Consider the following 20,955-nt stretch of genomic DNA (forward strand, 5'->3'; position numbering starts at 1 on the left):
AAACAGTTTCAATTTTTTAAAAAGATTTTATTTTTAAATAATATGTACACCCAATGTGGGGCTCGAACTTAAACTCCAAGATCAAGAGTTGCATGCTCCACTAAGTCAGCCAGGCACCCCTTAAGTTATTTATTTATTTATTTTTTTATTAAAAATTTTTATTTATTTATTTGTCAGGAAGAGAGAGAGAGAGCACAAGCAGGGGGAGCAGCAGAGGGAGAGGGAGAAGCAGGCTCCTCACTGAGCAAGGAGCCCGATGTGGGACTCGATCCCAGGACCCTGGGATCATGACCTGAGCCGAAGGCAGACGCTTAACGACTGAGTCACCCAAGCGTCCCATCCCTTAAGTTATTTTTTAACACTAACTAGATGTTTGATGATATTGTATAATTACCAGTAATTATCGTGTGATAATTATTAACATTACAGTGTGGCAATAACACTTCTCTATATTCCAAAAAAGTGAATGAAAGGATACAATAATTTAGATTTGTCACAAAATAATCCCAGCCTGGGAATGGGAGAGGGGAAAGCAGAAGAGATGCGGGGCACAGAAAACCATGACTGGCCATGTGCTAATATTTGTTAAAGCTGGGTAATGTTAGGTAAACAGGGGTTCATTATGCTGGTTTCTCTATTTTTATAGATATTTGAAGTTTACCATAATTAAAAAACTAAAAAAATTAAAAATCTGAAAGGAAGTGAAGCACTAATAAGTAAGCACTATTTTGAAATTTTATATAATTAAATCCATTAATCTATCACTGAATAAAGACTAGAAATATCTCACATTAAGAGGATGTCAGCTGATCAGAACTTTCCTCCATATACTTCTGAGTTGTGACTTAAAAAAAAACAAAACAGAAAACAAGGTAAATATTATCTTCATTACACCATCAAATGTAAAATGCTCCAATATTGTAGATCCCACTAATACTGCCAGCTATGACTTTAAGATGCTTCTCAATTGCAGAGATGTTGAAGTGTGAAAATATGTACATCTCAGAATTGAAGAAACACAGGGAAGAGGCCAGATTCAGCCTCGGGCCTTCTGGTTTCTGATCTGGGATTAGAGGATCTGAATATCTATCTAAAGACTACTGTGTAACCTTTAAAATAAACTTTTATCCTTAAAAAAAGAAAAAGGGAAGACAACTTGTGAATGGTAGTTACTGAAAAGGATGACATTTTTATTTTCTAATTTGAGAGCACTTACATAGTGTAGTTGGGTTTTGGGAGCTGATGATTCAGATTTATGGTTTGTCCCCACGTCCCTATGTGACAGGCCTGCAGTAACCCCTGAAGTGGCAATAAGAGGCAATGAGAACAATTAACCACCACCTCTATCTGGGATGGGAGAGTGTTCCCTGACCACAATGCTGTTTTTCCTTTTAACTGACAGAAGAACTTTGCTGGGTTGGTCAGGTAACCAAGAAGCACATCCAGAGGATCATTAGGCATTGTTCTTGCTTTGGTCCAACTCCATTTTCTTTTGATGACTGAAATTTTACTGGGTTTCCTTCACCTTATTTCATATAAACTTAACTGGTATCGAGGCAAAGGTATTCCCTAAAACTCCGTATCATTTCAGTTCATTCGCCGTAAATTTTTAAAAAAATACACTCAGATGTTCACAGGGTTCAGGTGGTAACCAATCTTTTAAAAGGAGAGAATCCTAAATAAAATAGTTTAAACCAAAGCTCTATGTGTATAAACTGTAGACAAAACAAAGTACACATTAAATATGCAATTTTAATATTGTACCAACTACTTTACTTTTCAAAGTAGGCTTCTCTTCTCTTCCGGAGCTCTTCTGAAGTAAGATGTGTACCTGATGTCTGTGGAATATCTTGAGATATACTTCTGGAACTACCTGAAAACAAAAGAAAACAGAACAAAAAACCAATCATTTTATTTACCAATTTAAGCAATGCTATGTTTATACTTATTTGAGCAAATTTTTGAAAGTTTTCTTCTTAAAAATATTGCGCTACTATTCTGTAAATATAAGAAAGGCTCTGAAATGCTCAAGGACAAATCTGAATAAGGCAGTTCAAATATAACCTGTGTCCACACCCATCTGTGATATAGCAGATGTGAGGATGTAAGTCCAACAACCAACCTGGAAGGAAGAGCCATTAATACCACACCTGTGTGCCCTCTTTAACTTACTAGAAATGAATGGGCACTTTCAACTAGAAACAACTTAAAGTGGGTGACCGTAAACCATTCTCTGTATTCCTCTATCCTAAAATAGTTGCATGCTATACCAACTTAAGTGTGTGTCCCTGTTCTCACTTAATAACTGCACCAACCAGAGATCCTGCCCAGATGGTGAAATAAAGCGGGAAGAAAAGTGAAGGACATAAAAATATCTAAAATTATAAAAGCTGTTGTCTGTTAATTATTGGGCTAATCCAGCAGGGCTCTACTAATCAAAAATGGGATTGCACATATGAAGCACTCCAAGGTGTGCCAGGAGGCATGAGAATTCAGGATAAAAAGGATAATCTTCATATTAACGTAACCTCAATTTTATTTAGATATTTAAGAAATTCCATTGAGTAATCTCATTACGTAAAAGGCAAATTCACATTAATTAGATGAAAACAAAACTGCCAAAGAAAACCACGCATACCTTTCAGTAAGCCTCTTTGAGCTATATCCCTGACAATTCCCTCTGCCTGGATTGCCAAGGGGATACATCTTCATTCTCCTCTGCTACTTGGCTTATGTCACTATCATGTGGGCCCATCGAAGTGGGCTTAAGTTGTTAAGTTGCACAGCCACTAAGTGTTAGACTTTTTAAATATTTTCTGCCCAGGCCTTCCTTTGTATATAACAGCATACATTTGTAAAATAGCTGATCTGGGTAAGGGCCTCCCCACTTTTTGCCCACAAAGATTAAGCTCCATTTTTTGTTATGTTAGTACAGTATTATAACCAAATGGAAAAACCAGAATAAAAATATAACTAGTCCTAATATAACTTAGGTTGTAAAAAGTTATTTGTATTATAAGAAAGCTAAAAGAATAGCTAATTGTATGTACATAATTACTGCTTCTACAGTAATTGTCAAAGAACTTCTACCAACAGTACATTAACTTCCAGGGGAAATAAGAATAATCTGCATCAGCCTTCAACAACAAATGAAGTACACATCTAAATGTCGATACCTTGCATACTGAGCTGAATAGCCCTGCGGAGATCTGCTTCTTCATCTTCCATGTCAATTTCTTGGCGACTTAGTGCCAGAGCCCTCTGCAAATCTTCCTCATCTTCGTCTAACATGGTTGACCCATCATTTGCTTCTAAGACTCGTTCCAGATCTGTTTTCTGGACTCTAAAGAACAAAAACAGATAGTAACTGCAGATCAGTCTTCTATTTTAAATAAAACATAGAGACACTTATAAACGAAAGATTTTTTTTAGTAATTTTTTTAAGATTTTATTTTTAAGTAATCTCTACACCCAACATGGGGCTCAAACTTAGGTTTTGTTTTTTAAAGTAATCTCTACATCCAATGTGGGGTTTGAACTCACAACCCTGCAATCAAGAGTCGCATGCTCTACTGACTGAGCCAGCCAGTTGCCCCCAAAGAGTTTATGTAAGTCAAAAATTACACATTTTCTGGCAGATAATCTAATAATATGAAGATTGTGCTGTGATGTGCATCTAAGCTAATTAAGTAATTCAAAGAGTTGATTCAAGTTTGAACAAAAAAACTTCACTAAAAATAAAAGAGAGCTAAAAAAAAAAATCACCAACAATAAAAGGACCACACATCCAATGTAAGCATAAAATGTAATTCTTGGGGCACCTGGCTGACTTAGTAGAGCATGCAACTCTTGACCTCAGGGTTGTGAGTTCAAGCCCCACACTGATACAGAGATTACTTAAAAAAACAAAATCTTTAAAAAGAAAAAGAAAAAGAAAGTGCAATTCTTGTAATGAAATACTAACATATACTCCATACTGCAGGCTTAATTTTACCTCTGTTCTTTTAGTTGTGCTAATTCTTCTCCGATGAGTTTTGGTCTATGCATCTGTTGGACCCTGATCATCTGTAAAAGTTGGTCAGCTTCACAATCTGGCAGATCACCCTTAACAACAAATATAGAATAACCTAAAAAAAAGGCAAAAATAAACTAAAACAGCTAGTAAGAGATTAAAAATAGGTTAAAATGATAGTAGATGGAAAGGTAGCACAGTAGAGCGGAAAGAATACAAGCTGAAGAGTGAGAAAGACCTGGGTACAAACAATGTCTCTTACACTTACTGGCGGGGTGATCTGGGACAAACTACTGAAAGTCTCTAAGCCCCACTTTCTTCATCTGTAAGATAGGAATAGCCATCTCATAGAGTGACTGTGAGGAATAAATGAAATAATGTCTACAAAGGGCCCTACCAAAAGAGTGTGTGAACCAAGGAGACTACTCACTAAATGGTAACAGAGAGGCAGGTAAAGGAGTGGGGAAGAGCAAGGAGTGTGGAATCAGATGGCCAGGATTTTGGTCCTAGCTCTTCCAATTCCAAGACTGAGCATGGTCTTTGGTAAATCACTTTACCCAGCTATATCTTGGTTTATGCAATTGTTAAACTGATGATACTGGTACCTTCCTCAGAGGGCTGCTGTGAGGATACAATCAGATAATGTGTGTAATAATGTGAAATACAGGTAAAACGAACCATCTGCAGAAACAGCTGCCCTCCCACCCTGACACACACACACGCACACACAACCCCATCCTCACTGAAAACAGGAGTTGGGAAACCAACGCTCAAAATCTAGTCAAGGTGTTGCTGATATGGTTCATATTTTGAAAGAATTACACTGATTCAGTGTAATTTTTTATAAATATGATTTAAAGCCAAAGTTTTCCCAGCTAAATACTCCACACAAAAACTGAACATGGGTGGACTATACCTAAGTCATTCTACACAATATAAGCTTTTCTACCATAAATTTTTCTTAAACTTTGGTACTTATTACTGGATATCCTTTGTGAGCATTAAAAGATAATGAAACAATGAACAAAGATCAAAAGAACTGTTAATGGAAAAATTCAAAACAGTACATTAATATTTATTTTTTGAACAAGGACATATGATTAATATACTTTTTAAAAATAAGGACAAAATGTGCTCAGAGTTCAGATGGTCTAGCATGTCATGACAGTAAAATTGTTCCCAGATGTTAAAGTAAATGTGTCAGCACCATGGCATTCCGTGAAGAGCATCATGAAGAACAGAAACTGTCTTGTTCAGGTGGCACAGTAAATACCTCAGGTTTTATTCAAGATGTTAGCTTTCATACTAAGTATTCTGGGAAGACACTGAAGGATGAAGAGAGCAAGTGCCGTAACATGCATTACATTGTTTAAAAAGCACTCTGGGCTACTTTATCAATCTAACGTACAGGAACTAGAGTACAAGAAGAGAGAGCCTGACTAAAACAGAAAACCTGAGGGACAGCATATATTGGGAGAAGAAAAATCAGTCTTTTGCAGACACGTTCAGTTTGAAATGCTTCCTGGACTTCCCAAGTGGAGACGTCAATGTGAGGAGTTTGGTGTTCAGGATAGATGTGTAGGCAGAAGATAAAAGTTTAGGAATTATGGACGTAATGATTTTTTTAGAGATGATATCTAAAATAATGGGATAGCAACAACAACAACAATAATAGGACAGCACATAATCAAGAAATTGTTCAAGGACTGACCTCTGAGTCACTTCAACCACAAGAGATTAGTAAGGGTAAGACCCACAGAAGGAATCTGAAAGAGGCCAACAAGATTTGAGGAAAACCAGAGCACAGTGACCTGGAAGCCAAGTGTGGACAGTATTTCAAGAAGGAAGGACACACTTAGGTACCAAGGTTTAGGCATAAAAGAAAAAACATACCAGTATATGAAATCAAAGAAATAAAGATACTATAATCCTAAATGTAAATGGGAAAGAACAACATGACAACAAAACCAGTAGCAATAAGCATGCTAGTACCCAGACTGATCTTTCACAGCAACATAAAGGGCAAGAAACATACAAGGTAAGCCTGAAACATCTTGTCTAATGAGAAAGAAAGCCTTCAAAAAGCTACAGTGGTCATTTCAGAAACCTAGGACTCAACTTCAAAAGGCTCCCCCTGGTCCACGTGGGACAATTTGAATATCAATATGAATAATAATTACAATGGACTGAAACACATGAACTATGTTTTGATGGATTAGTTTACCATCACATACAAGAAAACCCCAAACTAACTGGTTACCTTTGGAGGAAGGACACTATGAAACCCAACTCATCCTAAAAAGTGATAAAAGGGAAGAACATGTATCCTGCTTTTCCCATATGAACTCTACTTCAGGGTAACCAAATCACTGATCAAAGCTTATCTGTGTACAAGTATCTAGCTAATACAGGAAGGCACAATGGGAATCTAACACCACCCTTTTGCAACCCTTAATGAAATAATCGATCTAAGAACTGATCATCAATAGTTGCTCGTATCACAAAGAGAGACAACCAGACATCAAGTGCCACACCATCTGTGAAGTGTTCCACTGTCTCCCCACCCTGCCCCCAAATTAACCTGAATCTGATCAAGCCTCAAACTCTAAAGGCCAGTCTGTTGGGTATCCAGGGCTCAGAGGAAAATAAAGATGTAATCGGCAAAATTCAGAGCATGGGAAAGAACAAATGACCCATTTTCTTAAAAAAACAAAAACAAAAACAAAAAACAAGGGAAAAAAAAAGAGAAGAGGAAACCTATAGTTAGACTTCGAAGACATATCAATCAATGCAATTAATGAACCTTATTTCAACCTGGCTAACCTGTGAAAATCCTAAGACACACCAAAGAGATTGGAGATGTGAACACTTACTGCGTTATCTTATGTTATTAAACATTTTACAGAGAAAATAAGATGCTCAAAATAAGCAGGGGAAAGAAAAGGGTGTAACAAGATCAGCCATGAGATAACTGTTGAAGCTGGGTAAAGGGTACATGAGAATCTATCACATTATTTTCTCTATTTGTTTGAAATTTTCAATGAAAAAGTTTTGTTCTGTTCTACATGAGGGTATAATCAACTATACCCTCAAGTAGTGAGGTCAAATAAAAGGCAGGCTGAGAATTGAATACAAATATGAAGGTCACTGGTAACCTTGGGAAGAAGGCTTTTTTGGTGAAATGCTGGTTATGACAGTGTGACTGGAATGAGTTCAAGAACAGGAGACAACATGCCAGAGGTGAGTCTAAGGGGAAAATAAAAATGGCAGGCAGCTGGACTTGCCTGGAATCAAAGAGAGGCTTTTTCTTTTTTGGTCAATAGAAATAAAAGGTTTATTTCTCTGCTGATAGGACTAATACAGAAAGGGGGTGAAGTGATCATGCAGGAAAGCAGAAAGGCAAAAGCAAGAGCAAAGATCTCGAGTAGGTAAGAGGAGCTGGGATCCCGTCCCAGAGTGAACAAGTTGGTTTTGGTCAGGAGCGGGGGACAATTTAGTTACTTTACTCGGCTCAACACACAGGCTGACATACAGACAAGCTGACAGATTTGCTGGTAGAAAGATGGGGAAGTTCTCTTTTCTTTTCTTTTTCAAGATTTTATTTATTTGTCAGAGAGAGAGAGAGAGAGCATGCACAAGCAGGGGGAGCAGCAGGCAGAGGGAGCCCGATGCGGGACTTGATCCCAGGACCCCGGGATCATGACCTGAGCAGAAAGCAGGCGCTCAACCGACTGAGCCACCCAGGTGTCCCAGGAAGTTCTCTTTTAATTGCTTCTGTTTTGTCAATAGAATACAAAGGAAGGCCATAAGCTAGGAGTGAGAGAGAGGGGAGTGGTCAGAGGTTTGAAGAGAGGAACTGGGAAATAAGCATCTTGGAGAGTGACAAGTGAACTTACTACAAAAACACAGTAGGAATGTCAAGTAGCCCTAAAGGATCCTTTGAAATTTGTGATCATAAATTTAAAGCAAAACCAGTCATCTGTTTTTTTTATGTTATCTGTAGCCATGTTCAGCTGCTCTGATACCGGAATGGACAAGCCCAAGATCTGATTTTAACCAGGGCTTGCATTTTATCATGAAAGTATGACAGAAAGAAGGAAAGAGGAGTTGAGGCATGCATCAGATTGATTATAATGATGGGTTACAGAAATAAGCAGGGGCAGACAGGAAGTAAGGATGTAAGGGGAACGTTTGGGTAGGGTTTATTTTTATTTTTTTAAAAGATTGTATTTATTTATTTATTTGAGAGAGAGAATGAGAGAGAGAGAGCATGAGAGGGGGGAGGGTCAGAGGGAGAAGCAGACTCCCTGCTGAGCAGGGAGCCCGATGTGGGACTCGATCCCAGGACTCCAGGATCATGACCTGAGCTGAAGGCAGTCGCCCAACCAACTGAGCCACCCAGGCGTCCCTGGGTAGGGTTTAAAGAATTGTTGGATACAGACAACAGAGAAAATATGTTATAAAAATAGAAGGCGACTGTCAAAGTGTAAAATGCCTGTGATTGGGATTTGACGGTGGTACAGTTATTGGTAATGACAAGGCAAGAGGGAAGAAAATGATCTTTGAAAATAAAAAGCAAGGTACTGAATTGGGTGAATTTTTGATGTAGAAATCACTTAAGAATGATAAAAGGAGTTCAAGTTGAGAGAACAGTGAGTCAGACTAAAAATCTTCTGTGGAAAAGGACGATCACAGATGAATGCAAAAGAGCAGGAGGGAGAGTTTACTCTAGTGTCAGGTGTTTTATTTTAGTTTTTTAATTTTGTGTGTGTGTGTGTGTGTGTGTGTGTGTGTGTCAGGTATTTTAAAAGAGCTGGAGTTTTAAGTGAAAGATAGTGGCCTAGGAGGGGCAAAGAGAAGCAAGAAGAATACCCACCCCCCCCACTCTTAGCCATGGGGTCTGTGGGTTCTGGAAGGAAAAAGAGCCATCACTTAGTGGGGCTGCTAAGGAAGCAGCATCCTCAGGCGAGGGTGAAGTGTCAGTGAAAATTCTGCCCGGATGGTGTCATCCAAATCACAGATTAAAGTTCACCAAGATGATTTCACTGCCATAAAAACAGTTATTTTTATACTTACACCTAATAGAGCTAGTTTTATTTAGCTACTTTGAAAGATAACATTATAAAAATGTCAGTCTTTATTTACCTTCCTGTTGTAATTGAGCCAAGAAAAGTGCAAGGTATGTGTCTGAAATTAATTCTGGACCCGTCAAGAGAGAATTCAAGTTGAACCACTGGAAAAAAATTGTAAATATTTAAGTTAAGGCACATTATAAGTAATAAGGAAGTTCCATATGTTAAGAATAAACATAACCCATCTAAACTTACTAAGACTATCTAAATACTGGAAACACTGTAAAACCAAGATTTTTTAAAAGTAATTAAGCAATGTGATTTTTAAGAACTAAGTGTTGCAGATTTATCAGTATTAAATGCCCTTACAAATGTTTTAAAAATAAAATTTTGCTTTAAGTCATATTTTTTTTTTTAAAAGATTTTTACTTATTCGACAGAGAGAGACACAGTGAGAGAGGGAACACAGGCAGGGGGAGTGGGAGAGGGAGAAGCAGGCTTCCCACGGAGCAGGGAGCCCGATGAGGGGCTCAATCCCAGGACTCTGGGATCATGACCTGAGCTGAAGGCAGATGCTTAACGACTGAGCCACCGAGGCGCCTCTAAGTCATAAATTTTAAATCTCCCACTCCCAAAAAGAGTATAGAAATTGATAGTACTTTAACGTATCTTTATTGATAGGTGTAATTAAATCTTTTTTCAAGGTATCAGCCCAACAAAATCCTAATCACATTATACTGAAGAAAAATGAAACTACACAAAATTTTCCCACTGCTGATTAATTTTGGTCAAAAGATTTCAGGGGTGCCTGGGTGGCTAAGTCGGTTAAGCGTCCAACTCTTGGTTTCAGCTCAGGTTATGATCTCAGGGTCATGAGATTGAGCCCCATGTTGGGCTCCAGGCTCAGTGCAGTCTGCTCAAGGATTCTCTCTCCCTCTGCCCCTCCCCCTGCTCCTGTGTGCGCTCTCCCTCCCTCTCGCTCTCTTAAATAAAATATAAAAATATTTCAATTGTGAGAAAACTAGACATTCCAGGAAGAGAATTTATAATTGCCAACTGATTTTACAAACATCACTAAGCCACTATCACATGTAGTTAAAATCATTTAGTCACTACTTCATAGGACTCCTAATTTAACCCACAAGATACAGAAATTCCAAAAATTACTGTCAGCATCATGACCAATTGCTTTTCCTTGATTTTGACAGAGATAATGCTTTTCCAGTCATTCATTTCTCCAAAGACAACATGCAGATGGCCAACAGACACATGAAAAGATGCTCAACATCACTCATCACAGAAATGCATATCAAAACTACCATGAGATAGCAGCTGTCAGAATGGCTAAAATCAAAAACACAAGAAACAACAAGTGTTGGCAAGGATGTGGCGAAAGAGGAACCCTCATGCTCTGCTGGTGGGAATGCAAACTGGTGCAGCCACTGCAGAGAACAGTATGGAGGTTCCTCAAAAAATTAAAAATACAACTACCCTACAATCCAGTAATTCCACTACTGGGTATTTACCCAAAGAATGCCAAAACACTACTTTGAAAAGATATATGCACTTCTATGTTTACTGCAGCATTATTTACAATAGCCAAATTATGGAAGCAGCCCAAGTGTCCACTGACAGATGAATAGCTAAAGATAGAAGATACACATACACACACACACACACACACACACACACACACAGAGGAATATTACTCAGCCATAAAAAAGAATGAGATCTTGGGGCACCTGGGGGAGCTCAGTCGTTTAAGCCTCCGATTCTTGATTTTGGCTCAGGTCATGATCTGAGGGTCAAGAGATCAAGCCCTGAGTCGGGCTCTGAGCTTAGCTCAGAGTCTGCTTAAGATTCTCTCTCCCTCCCCCTCTGATCCTTCCCCCCAACTCATGCTCTCTCTCTAAATAAATAAATCTTAAAAAAAAAAAAAAGAATGAAATCTTGCCATTTGCCACAACATGGATGGATCTAGAGAGTATAATGCTAAGTGAAATAAGTCAGAGAAAGACAAATAATGTATGACTTCATTCATATGTGGAATTTAAGAAACAGAACAAAGGAACAGAGAAAAAAGAGACAACCCCAAAAAACAGACTCTTAACTACAGAGAACAAATTGATGGTTACCACAGGGGAGGTCAGTGGGGGATGGGTGAAATAGGTGAAGGAGATGAAGAATACACTTATCGTGATGAGCACTGAGTAACCTTCAGACTTGTTGAATCACTACATTGTACACCTGAAACTAATATAACACTGTATGCTAACTATACTGGAATTAAAAACAATACACAGAAAAAAAAAGAAACTTTTCCAGTCATCTTTTTAACTCATACAAAAGAGTGTGTAATGAAAAATATAACTATAAACAAAAAGATAAATTAGAGCCAAAGATAAGTCAAAATATAACATTTCTTGTATTTGTCAAAGATAAAGTAATTTAAAATGTGAAAATTCAGTTTTATTTATTTATATATATTTTTTAAAAGGTCTATTTATTTATTTGAGAGAGAGAGAAAGAGTGTGAGTGGGGGGAGGGGCAGAGGGAGAGAGAATGCTCAAGTGCACTCCTTGCTCAGTGGGCTGGATTTCACAAACCATGAGATCAGACTTGAGCCAAAACCAAGACTTGGACATTTAATCGACTAAGCCACCCAGGTGCCCTGAAAATTCAATTTTAAAGAACTAAAATTTTTGGGATGTCTGGGTGGCTCAGTCAGTTAAGTGTCTGCCTTTGGTTCAGGTCATGATCCCAGGGTCTTGGGATCGAGTTCTGCATTGAGTTCCTTGCCCAGCGGGGAGCCTGCTTCTCCCTCTGCTTGCAGCTCCCCCTGCTTGTGTGCTCTCTCACTCTCTTTCTCTCTCTGACAAATACGTAAATAAAATCTTAAAAAAAATAAAGAACTGAAATTTTTAAAACCTCTCAAAATAATGATGTTAAGTTTACATGCAAATCAATATAAAGGAACTTTTGGGACCAAAGTCTTCAGATCTTAGAAACATCCAGTGATTACCTTATACAGAAGAAGTAAGGAATACTTGATATTTTTTTAAAAAAATATAAATAAAAGCCAAAGGTTAAATAGTCTTGGCAGTGTCCTGCTGGTCTTTCCTTAGAGGTGATCCCCACTCAGGTCAGCCTCTACTATGCCACGCTGCCTTCCTTGCTCTTTGTAACTCAGGAGGGACCTTTAGAAATAACCATGTCACATGAAGCTGCTTCTAGGTGGTTGACTTATAAAATAATAGTAGGGTTTCTGCTTTCAAGTGATCTCTTATTGATTTAATCCAATGCACTCATTCTTGATTTCATTTTCTTTTTTGCTCTGTATTATTTTTAAAAACAGTTTTACGGGGATGTAACTGACATGCGAGAAATTGCACACATCTAAAATGTCCAATTTGAAGTTTAACATATCCATACACCCATGAAACCATCACCACAACCAAGAGAGTTTCTGGCGCCCCTTATGATCCTCCTCTCTCACTGCTTCTTGCCTTCCTCATCCCCAGGAAACCACTGGTCGATCTGCTTTCTGTCCCAATAATTTGCATTTTCTAGACCTTTATGTAAATGGAACCATCTAGTATGTAGTATTTTGTGTCTGGCTTCTTTCACTCAGCTTAATTATTTTTAGATCCATCCATGTTATTGAACATATCAAGAGTTCATTTCTTTTTATTAGATCATTTATAATAACCCTTTTTCGAAAATTCAAAATTCTAATAAAAAGGACTTTAAATAATTGTTTCAAAAGTGGTACCATGTATACAAAGATCTTCGGTAATTGTTTACAAAAATGACATCTTAGGTACATTTCTTGATCTTAAGAAAGGCTTGTTCAAGACACATTCCATGTTCTTTTTTGAAAACAAAACAAAACAAAACAAAAAAAAACAAAGGAAAAAACCCAAAACCAGAAATGACTTTCCGTAGATATATGTATTACATGGCATTTTGGCATGTGAATAATCTTGATATGCTAAAGCTAACATGATTGAAAACTTTTACTCATGCTGGACGTTGTTTCAGGCTTCATGACACTACTATACGTTAAACACAAATCTATAAAGTCACAGTTAACTGGAAAAACATCTTTATCACATAAAAACCCACTAAAAGTAACCACATGTGTATTGTATTAAATAGAAAGTTTTTCTTAGGATATAGTTAAATTGTGCAGTTGACCCTTGAACAATGTGGGGATCAGGGGTGCTGACCCATTCCACAGTTGAAAATCCACATGTAACTTTTGACTCCTCAAAAAACTCAACTACTAATAGCCTACTGGTGACCAGATGCCTTACTGCTAACATGAACAATTAACACATATTTTGTATAATGTATCATATACTGTTTTTTTTTAAGTGGGCTCCACACCCAACATGGGGCTTGAACTCGCAACTCTGACACTAAGAGTTGCATGCTCTATGACCAGCCAGGTGCCCCTTATATATTTATTTTTACAATAAAGCTAGAGAAAAGAAAATGCTACTAAGAAAACCATACAGAAAATACATTTACAGTACTGTAAAAAAAAATCCACATATAAGTGGACCCATGTAGTTCAAACCCATGTTGTTCAAGAGTCAACTCTGTATGGTTGTTATAAATAAATCTATAAGGGAAACTGACACTGTCTTTTAAAACTGCAAATCTCTATCAAGATTAAAACCGTACCAGACACACACATTACTGGTAAGTTTCTTCATCTTTAAGGTACCAATCCTTTACATTTAAGTGGCAAATGGAGTGCAAAATGAGAAAAAAGGGAAGGTGAGAAATATTACCTGTTTCCCTAATTTTCTAACTGTAAACCAGTGTTCTTTGTAATTGCATATAAATGATCTTTCATTTCTAGAAAAAGAAAAAAAATACATACACAAGTTGAAATAGTAGAGTTCATATTCATTTACTTTATCTACTGGCAAGTATTATAAAAAACATTAGGATTATGCTTATAGTTAAGGATCACTGGTTTTTAAGAAATTACAGAACAGTATAAATCTCTCTGCAGATTAGTGGTGCCAGGCAAAAGTGCTGGCGTCACACAGCATTTAAGGATCAGCTCTGTGCTGTGCAGTCGGACACTGAGGTGTGGGGGAGGCTCAGTGCGCAGATGTGCACGGACATCCCCAAAAGATTTAATAGGAAACTCTGAGGGACTGAAACAGGAAGCATCACAACAGAAACATTCAAAATACTTTTATCCTTTAAGAAATTATAATTTTAAAAATCAAATTTAGGAAAAGCAAAAAAAAAAGTCTTACATGGGATCGATCCTGAGCCTCTGATACTCCGGACTGTTGAAGAGAATTAGTTCTAAACCCCAAACTTTCAAGGCATTGCTTATAACCTGTTAAAAAAATAGCAACTTTCCATGAGCTAAACCATCAATTCCAAATTTAAGTAGTATAGTCATGTCAGGTGTATAAGCAATTGTACTTTATATATAATTTTCCCCAGAAGGTTATGGTTTTTAAAAAAGTCTGTGTATATAGATACACTACTAAATCCATAAAAAAAAAAAAAATAGCATGAAAAGAGCGCTATTTACACTAGGTTTCTGGAACGTTCCAGAGAAGCACACAATTCCTAGATAAAACTGCCTCAAAAATCCAGATGTACATTCTATTCAGTGGGTACTATTCTTAAAACTAGTCCAATATAGGGGCACCTGGGTGGCTCAGTCATTAAGCGTCTGCTTTCAGCTCAGGTCATGACCCCAGGGTCCTGGGATCGAGCCCCGCATCGGGCTCCCTGCTCAGCGGGAAGCCTGCTTCTCCCTCTCCCACTCCCCCTGCTTGTGTTCCCTCTCTCGCTCTCTCTCTCTCTCTGTCAAATAAATAAATAAATAATCTTTAAAAAACAACAACAACAAAAAACTAGTCCAATATATACGCACGATAATTTGGCTGCTACAGGTCCTGCTTTAGAAAAGTTATATTCAACTCACTACCTGGGATGTCAGTAGTGACAAAAATCTTGTCTATTAAAAAGAGTTCTTCCTGGGAATTTAAACGGAAGCTTTCAGAATTTAAGCTTCTATTATCATGGGTTTATAATCTGTAGGGGGAAAAAAACCCCACAGAAAACAAATCTGATTACTTCAAACTGAGAAAACAAGAGGATTTCTGAGAACTCACTCTCTGCCCTCCAAGGTGGCCAACAAAGCAGGAAGTGAACCAGGTACCAGCACAGACACAAAGCGAACGCAACGCAGTAGGCACACGTGAGCGGGCGCCAAGGGCAGCACTGCGTGCACAGGCAGCGGTGGGTGCTGGGCCTGCCCCGGCCTCTTCCAGCTCTGCGGCAGCCACGGCGGGCTGCAGTCCCCCATGGAGCGCTGGGCGGAAATGCCGCTGCACGAGGAGGCCAGCAGGACAGCACAGGGGAGTGCAACAGAGGTATCTGTAGAAACAGGCTCCTCAGGAGAGGTTCTGAAAGAACTCTGGACACACCTCCCAGGGGTCAGAAACAGAATGAAAGACCCACAGACAAAAGGATCTCACAAGTACATGTACAATTACCCTCAGAATTCAGGGGGAGATGTAAGTTTCAAAAAAAGAAAACAAGCAAAGGCCTTAGACCATAATAAAGGAATCCAATCCTGGTAGGTGGATTTAAATGGTAGGTAATGAGGTGTTGCATTTTCTCAAATTTACACAAGTAGTAAGTTTGAAATCCTGTGACTTATTGGAATTACGGTTATCAGCATCCAGATGTAAATTAAATAGTCTCCTTTCAAAAAGCCCTGCTCTAAAAATGAAGGTTCTGGGGCGCTTGGGTAGCTCAGTCGGTTAAGCGTCTGACTCTTGATCTCAACTCAGGTCTTGATCTCAGGGTCGTGAGTTCAAGCCTCGCGTTGGGATCCAGGCTGGGTGTGGAGCCTACTTAAAATAAATAAATAAATAAATAAAAATGAAATAAAATAAAATGAAGGCTCTACAATCCTAATTTTCATGTTTATCTCTACAAAAATCTAGTACTCTAGAGTATAATCTTACACTTTTTTTCAGTTTTTTCCTTGTGCTCTATAGCTCTTTTTTTTTTTTTTTTTAAGATTTTATTTATTTGATAGAGAGAGACACAGCGAGAGAGGGAAACAAGCTGGGGGAGTGGGAGAGGGAGAAGCAGGCTTCCCGCGGAGCAGGGAGCCCGATGCGGGGCTCGATGCCAGGACCCTGGGATCAGGACCTGAGCTGAAGGCAGTCACTTAACGACTGAGCCACCCAGGCACCCCTCTATAGCTCATTTTTATTTTTTTTAATAATCTTATACTCCTTGACATTATCTATTGGAGGACTTTCTGAAGGTTGTATCATTACAGTGACCATGAAAGGCTGTGAAAAGATATTCACATCAATCATATCCTCAGCTTGAACAAGGCCTGGACATAAACAACCCTTAGTACACGCTTGTGACTACTTACTTGAATAGAGAAAAAACCACTGTCATCCATATTTCCAGAAGGCTGCTGTTTAATTTAGATAGGTAGTTGAGGTGGGAGTTGAGGGTGGGGAGAGAAGGATAAAAACTGTCATTAGTGTGCATATTTAAAATAACATCTTGTGCGTTCCCATTTATACAGTCAAGAGCACAGTTATAATTAACAAGTCAGAGCCCCATAAGGAAGAATGGTGCATCCTTTTCTAAACAGTACCCACATTTAAAAAAAAAACATGATGTAGTGAGTTTAAAATCAGTACCTGTAAAAATGTGCGATAGTCTTCACTAGTAACTCCTCCTTCTGCCATTCTCATCCTTTCCTCTTCATCTAGCTGATGTGCAATTGAAGATAATTCCACAGGGCTAAAATATTCTCCTTGCAATAGATTATTCAAGCAATGTTGAGCACAAAGTGAGCCTTCTTGCTAATATTTCCAAAAGAAAAAATTCAAATGTGACTCGTTAAACAGATTTGTACAGTAGCTTCCTCTAAAGAGGAATTTAATCATTAACTTAAGGCAGCCAAACTGAACCTTTTTGGCTTTAGATAAGCATGATTAACATAAGTGCATGAGTTTTTATTTGTTAACACTTATTTTATAATTTTACCACTAATGAAACTACAATTATTTAGTTATATGATCAAAAACTTATGATTTATATTAAACAAATATCATTTTCTATCAGATATGCCAAATTTCACACTTTACTAGAAATTACTCTATAAAAAATATTAGCACTTTTCATTTTCAGTACCTAAGATACATACATCTTTGGAGGTTCCATGGCAAATTAAAAATGCTGAAATGGAATTTTAACCCCTAGAGCATTTGTATTCTTTTAACAAGACAATCTACTCAATCTAAATGCTTACTCAAGGAATTTGAAATCAATGAACAAAAGAATCTCAAGAACTGATACAGGTAAGAAAGATCCCATTTGACGTTAATGAAGACTTGTAGCTAACAAAGCCAAGGTTCTCTTCCGGAAACTCAGCGCAAAATGTATATGTAGTACGGTACAATGAGCAAAACTTCCAAAAACCACCCCTGGAGCTCATTTCCAGACAAACCAGCAAGGAGAGCTGCATCCAAGCAACCATGGGATCATTGGGATCACCGGCTTCCTATGTGGGGGGTGGAGGGAGTACAATTTCCCATGGGCCCCAGGGTTTTCAAGTGCTGGGCAGCTGGCGCTCACACGACTGGCACCCCAAATCTAAATCCAAGTTGCCTGGCACTGCGCAGTCTGCCTATCACCCCGCTCCCCACAACAATGCCACCTTCCCACACTTGCCTTATAAAAAGGGAGATTCACTGGCAGATGAGATCCCTTCCTGTGAACACAGACCCCTCTGCAGGATGATGGCAGAAGATGAGAACACTTTTCTTCTGCTAACCCTGGCCTTCTAAGTTCTCCTTTTCCCCAGTATCTATGCCTTAATCCAGCCTGTCTTACCTTGTGCAATTTGTTCTGAGCTATGTTACTCAACAGACGATGACCCCAAAGAGCAACACCTGGCAAGACACATATTTTTCCTGATGAATTAATTTTCTAGGAACAAAATTCAGCTTCTGAAGATGATACAGGGTATATGCATACCACAAATAGGAACGGAGCACTGCGACAGTCTGAGTGTGAGACAGGGGACCGAGATAAGCTTATCTTCATATTTTGGTACAGAATAAGTAGCCTGAAGCTGAAGACACAATCTCTCTCTCAAGTCACAGCCACATAGTGAGAGAGAACTTGTCTCTATCTTTTTTCCTTCTACTGTATTCCTGCTGCCAGAAAGCAACTCCCTCTGAATAATACAATGTGAATTGAAGGGGGACACAGACATCCTACTAATATTCTACTGAAAAATGGGCAAGACAAGTAAGTATTCACAAGAAGATAGCCAAATGGCTAAAAAACACAAAAAGATGCTCCACTTCATTAACCATCAGGGAATGATATATTAAAACCACAATATGTTATTCCTACACATTCTCCAAAATAGCTGAAATGTTGGAGATTAGAGACATTAAAACTACTGTATACTACTGAGAGACATGTAAATTAGTACAACCACTCTGGAAAACTATTTGGGGTATCTACTGAAGCTTAACATATACCAACCCTATGATCTAGCAATTCTACTACTAGGCCATAATGCCAACAACAGAAATGTAAATATACATTCATCAAAAGACATCTATAAAAATGTTCATAGAAGCACTGTTCATAATGTTCCCAACCTAAACCACCCAGATGCCCATCACAGTAGACTGGGTAAATTGTGTTATATTCACAAGGGAATACTATATGACAATGAGAATGAATTAACTACAACTACCTGCAACAATATGGATCAATCAATGTTACAGAAGACAGACTCAAGGTGCACCTGGGTGGCTCAGTTGGTTAAGTGTCCGACTCTTCATTTCAGCTCAGGTCATGATCTCAGGGTCATGGGATCAAGCCCTACATTGGGCTCCACGCTCAGCAGAGTCTGCTTGAGATTCTCTCTCCCTCTCCTTCTGCCCCTCCCCTTGCTCGCTCTCTCTAAATAAATAAAATCTTAAAAAAAAAAAAAAAAAGAAGACAGACTCAAGAGAGTACACATTATATGATTCTATTTACAAAAGCTCAAAAACAGGCAAAACTAAACTCTGATGTTAGAATTCAGGATAGTGATTACCCTTGCAGGGGTGAAGGTACGGCAGAGGGAAAGTATCTGGAAGAGGGCCTAAAGGGAGCTTATAGAATGCAGGTAAATGTTTTGTTACCTGATCTAAGAACTATTTACACATGTGTTTTCACTTTGTGAGACCTCACTGAGCTGTACTCTGATGATCTGTGTGCCCCCAACATGTGACTGTTACACGTAAAAAAATTCAAATAACAACAAAAAGACCTCTTCTAAGATACAGCTATTTCACATATCAAGAGCTACCTACTATGGTGACCAGACACTGGATTTTCTGGTAACAATTCTAATGCAAATTTTCTGTCCGGCTGTCAGGATACATGCCTCAACTTGGTACTCTCAAACTACTCACATTTAATACATAGATTGAAATTGTGAATCCAACTATTTGTTTAAAAATTCTCTCTATAAAAAAGCTTTGAAATACAAAAAGATAAGCACTTAAAATCAAACCTTGTCTAAGTAAAACTGTACTGCTATAGGAAATATCAAGTTCTGTACTTCTAATACAATTTAATGGAAGAAAAGAACAAATTGTTCAGTCCAAATTTAAAATCATTTTTTAAAGTCACAAGATGAATCAAATTCTATATGAACCAAAAAAAATTGTACCAGGGCCCCACCTAAGATTATGCATTCCCTGCGCCCAACTTATCCCCACCCTCTTCTTTCTCACAGAGCTTTAACCAAAGTTGGATAGAAGTTTATCTGTGCCATAGTCAAATTCCAGCAGTATTGAAATTCCATGATTTCAGGCCCAGACTTATTGTGTTGGGATCAGAGGATGAACAAACTGTAGGTTCAGCTTTACCAAGATATTTTATTTTACTTTTTTTAAGATTTTATTTATTTGCTTGAGAGAGAGAGAGAAAGCACAGGGCGGAGGAAGAGGGAAAAGCAGACTCCCCGCCGCCGAACAGGGAGTCCCACGCAGGGCTTGATCCCAGGACCCTGAGATGATGACCTGAGCCGAAGGCAGACGCTTAACCAACTGAGCCACCCAGGTGCCCCTACCAAGATACCACAAATGGTAACTGTAACCACATCATTCCCTCACTGTCCCCAAAGTCTTTAGGACCAACCTGCAACTAGTTCAAATTCCCCGAGATACTACTGATTACAACAGGTTACAACAGAAACCAGGCATAAACCTAAGGGTGTGTGCTCAGAAATGGTCTAACCTAAAGGACCACACAATCAACCTAGCAGATCTTCATCTCATCTCAGTGATGATAAGGTCTCACTCCCTATTATGAGGTTCAGCAAACACAACTGAATAACAATAACCAGCATGTCTATATTGCTGGCCAGGAAGCATTCCAAGTGCTTATAACTGAGGTAGACACTTTATTATCCTCACACCACAGAGGAGGAAACTGGAGCAGAGAGACAGAATAAGTAACTTGCCCAAGATCGTATGGGTAGTAAATGGCAGAGCTGGGATTCAAGGCCAGGCAGAAGTTTCATGTCTGTGACATTACTACTTCTTCAGGGCACTCATTTGGAATTTGGTTATTCCTAAACCTCAAATATCCTAAGACAATTAGAAACCAACAATCACCAAAGGGCAAAGTGAGTATCATAGTCAAAGCTCAGCATCTTTTAAGTATTTTCATTAATTTTAAACACAATCCCAACAAGTCTGATTATCATTCTCAGTTCACATTACATTAAAAATACCAATTGAGATGGCACAGTGACAGGACCAAGAGCAGGCAGCA

General features: G+C 38.4%; 1 protein-coding gene across 2 annotated transcripts in view; it reads right to left on the bottom strand.

The window, feature by feature from the left end:
- Positions 1–20,955, bottom strand: part of ATXN3 (ataxin 3) — a 37,579-nt gene that overhangs the window by 13,694 nt on the left and 2,930 nt on the right. The window contains exons 2-9 of one of the 2 annotated variants that reach the window (XM_078054117.1): positions 16,803–16,967; positions 16,526–16,570; positions 14,364–14,449; positions 13,884–13,950; positions 9,158–9,245; positions 3,995–4,127; positions 3,177–3,343; positions 1,777–1,873 (exon numbers count right to left, since the gene is read on the bottom strand). In XM_078054117.1, the coding sequence (XP_077910243.1) occupies positions 1,777–1,873; positions 3,177–3,343; positions 3,995–4,127; positions 9,158–9,245; positions 13,884–13,950; positions 14,364–14,449; positions 16,526–16,570; positions 16,803–16,967 (848 nt within the window). Of the gene's footprint in view, positions 1–1,776; positions 1,874–3,176; positions 3,344–3,994; positions 4,128–9,157; positions 9,246–13,883; positions 13,951–14,363; positions 14,450–15,239; positions 15,547–16,525; positions 16,571–16,802; positions 16,968–20,955 lie in introns of those variants that run through there. The other variant, XM_078054118.1, reaches the window with a different exon arrangement.

The sequence above is a fragment of the Halichoerus grypus genome, chromosome 8, assembly GCF_964656455.1.
Source record: "Halichoerus grypus chromosome 8, mHalGry1.hap1.1, whole genome shotgun sequence".
Taxonomy (NCBI): domain Eukaryota; kingdom Metazoa; phylum Chordata; class Mammalia; order Carnivora; family Phocidae; genus Halichoerus; species Halichoerus grypus.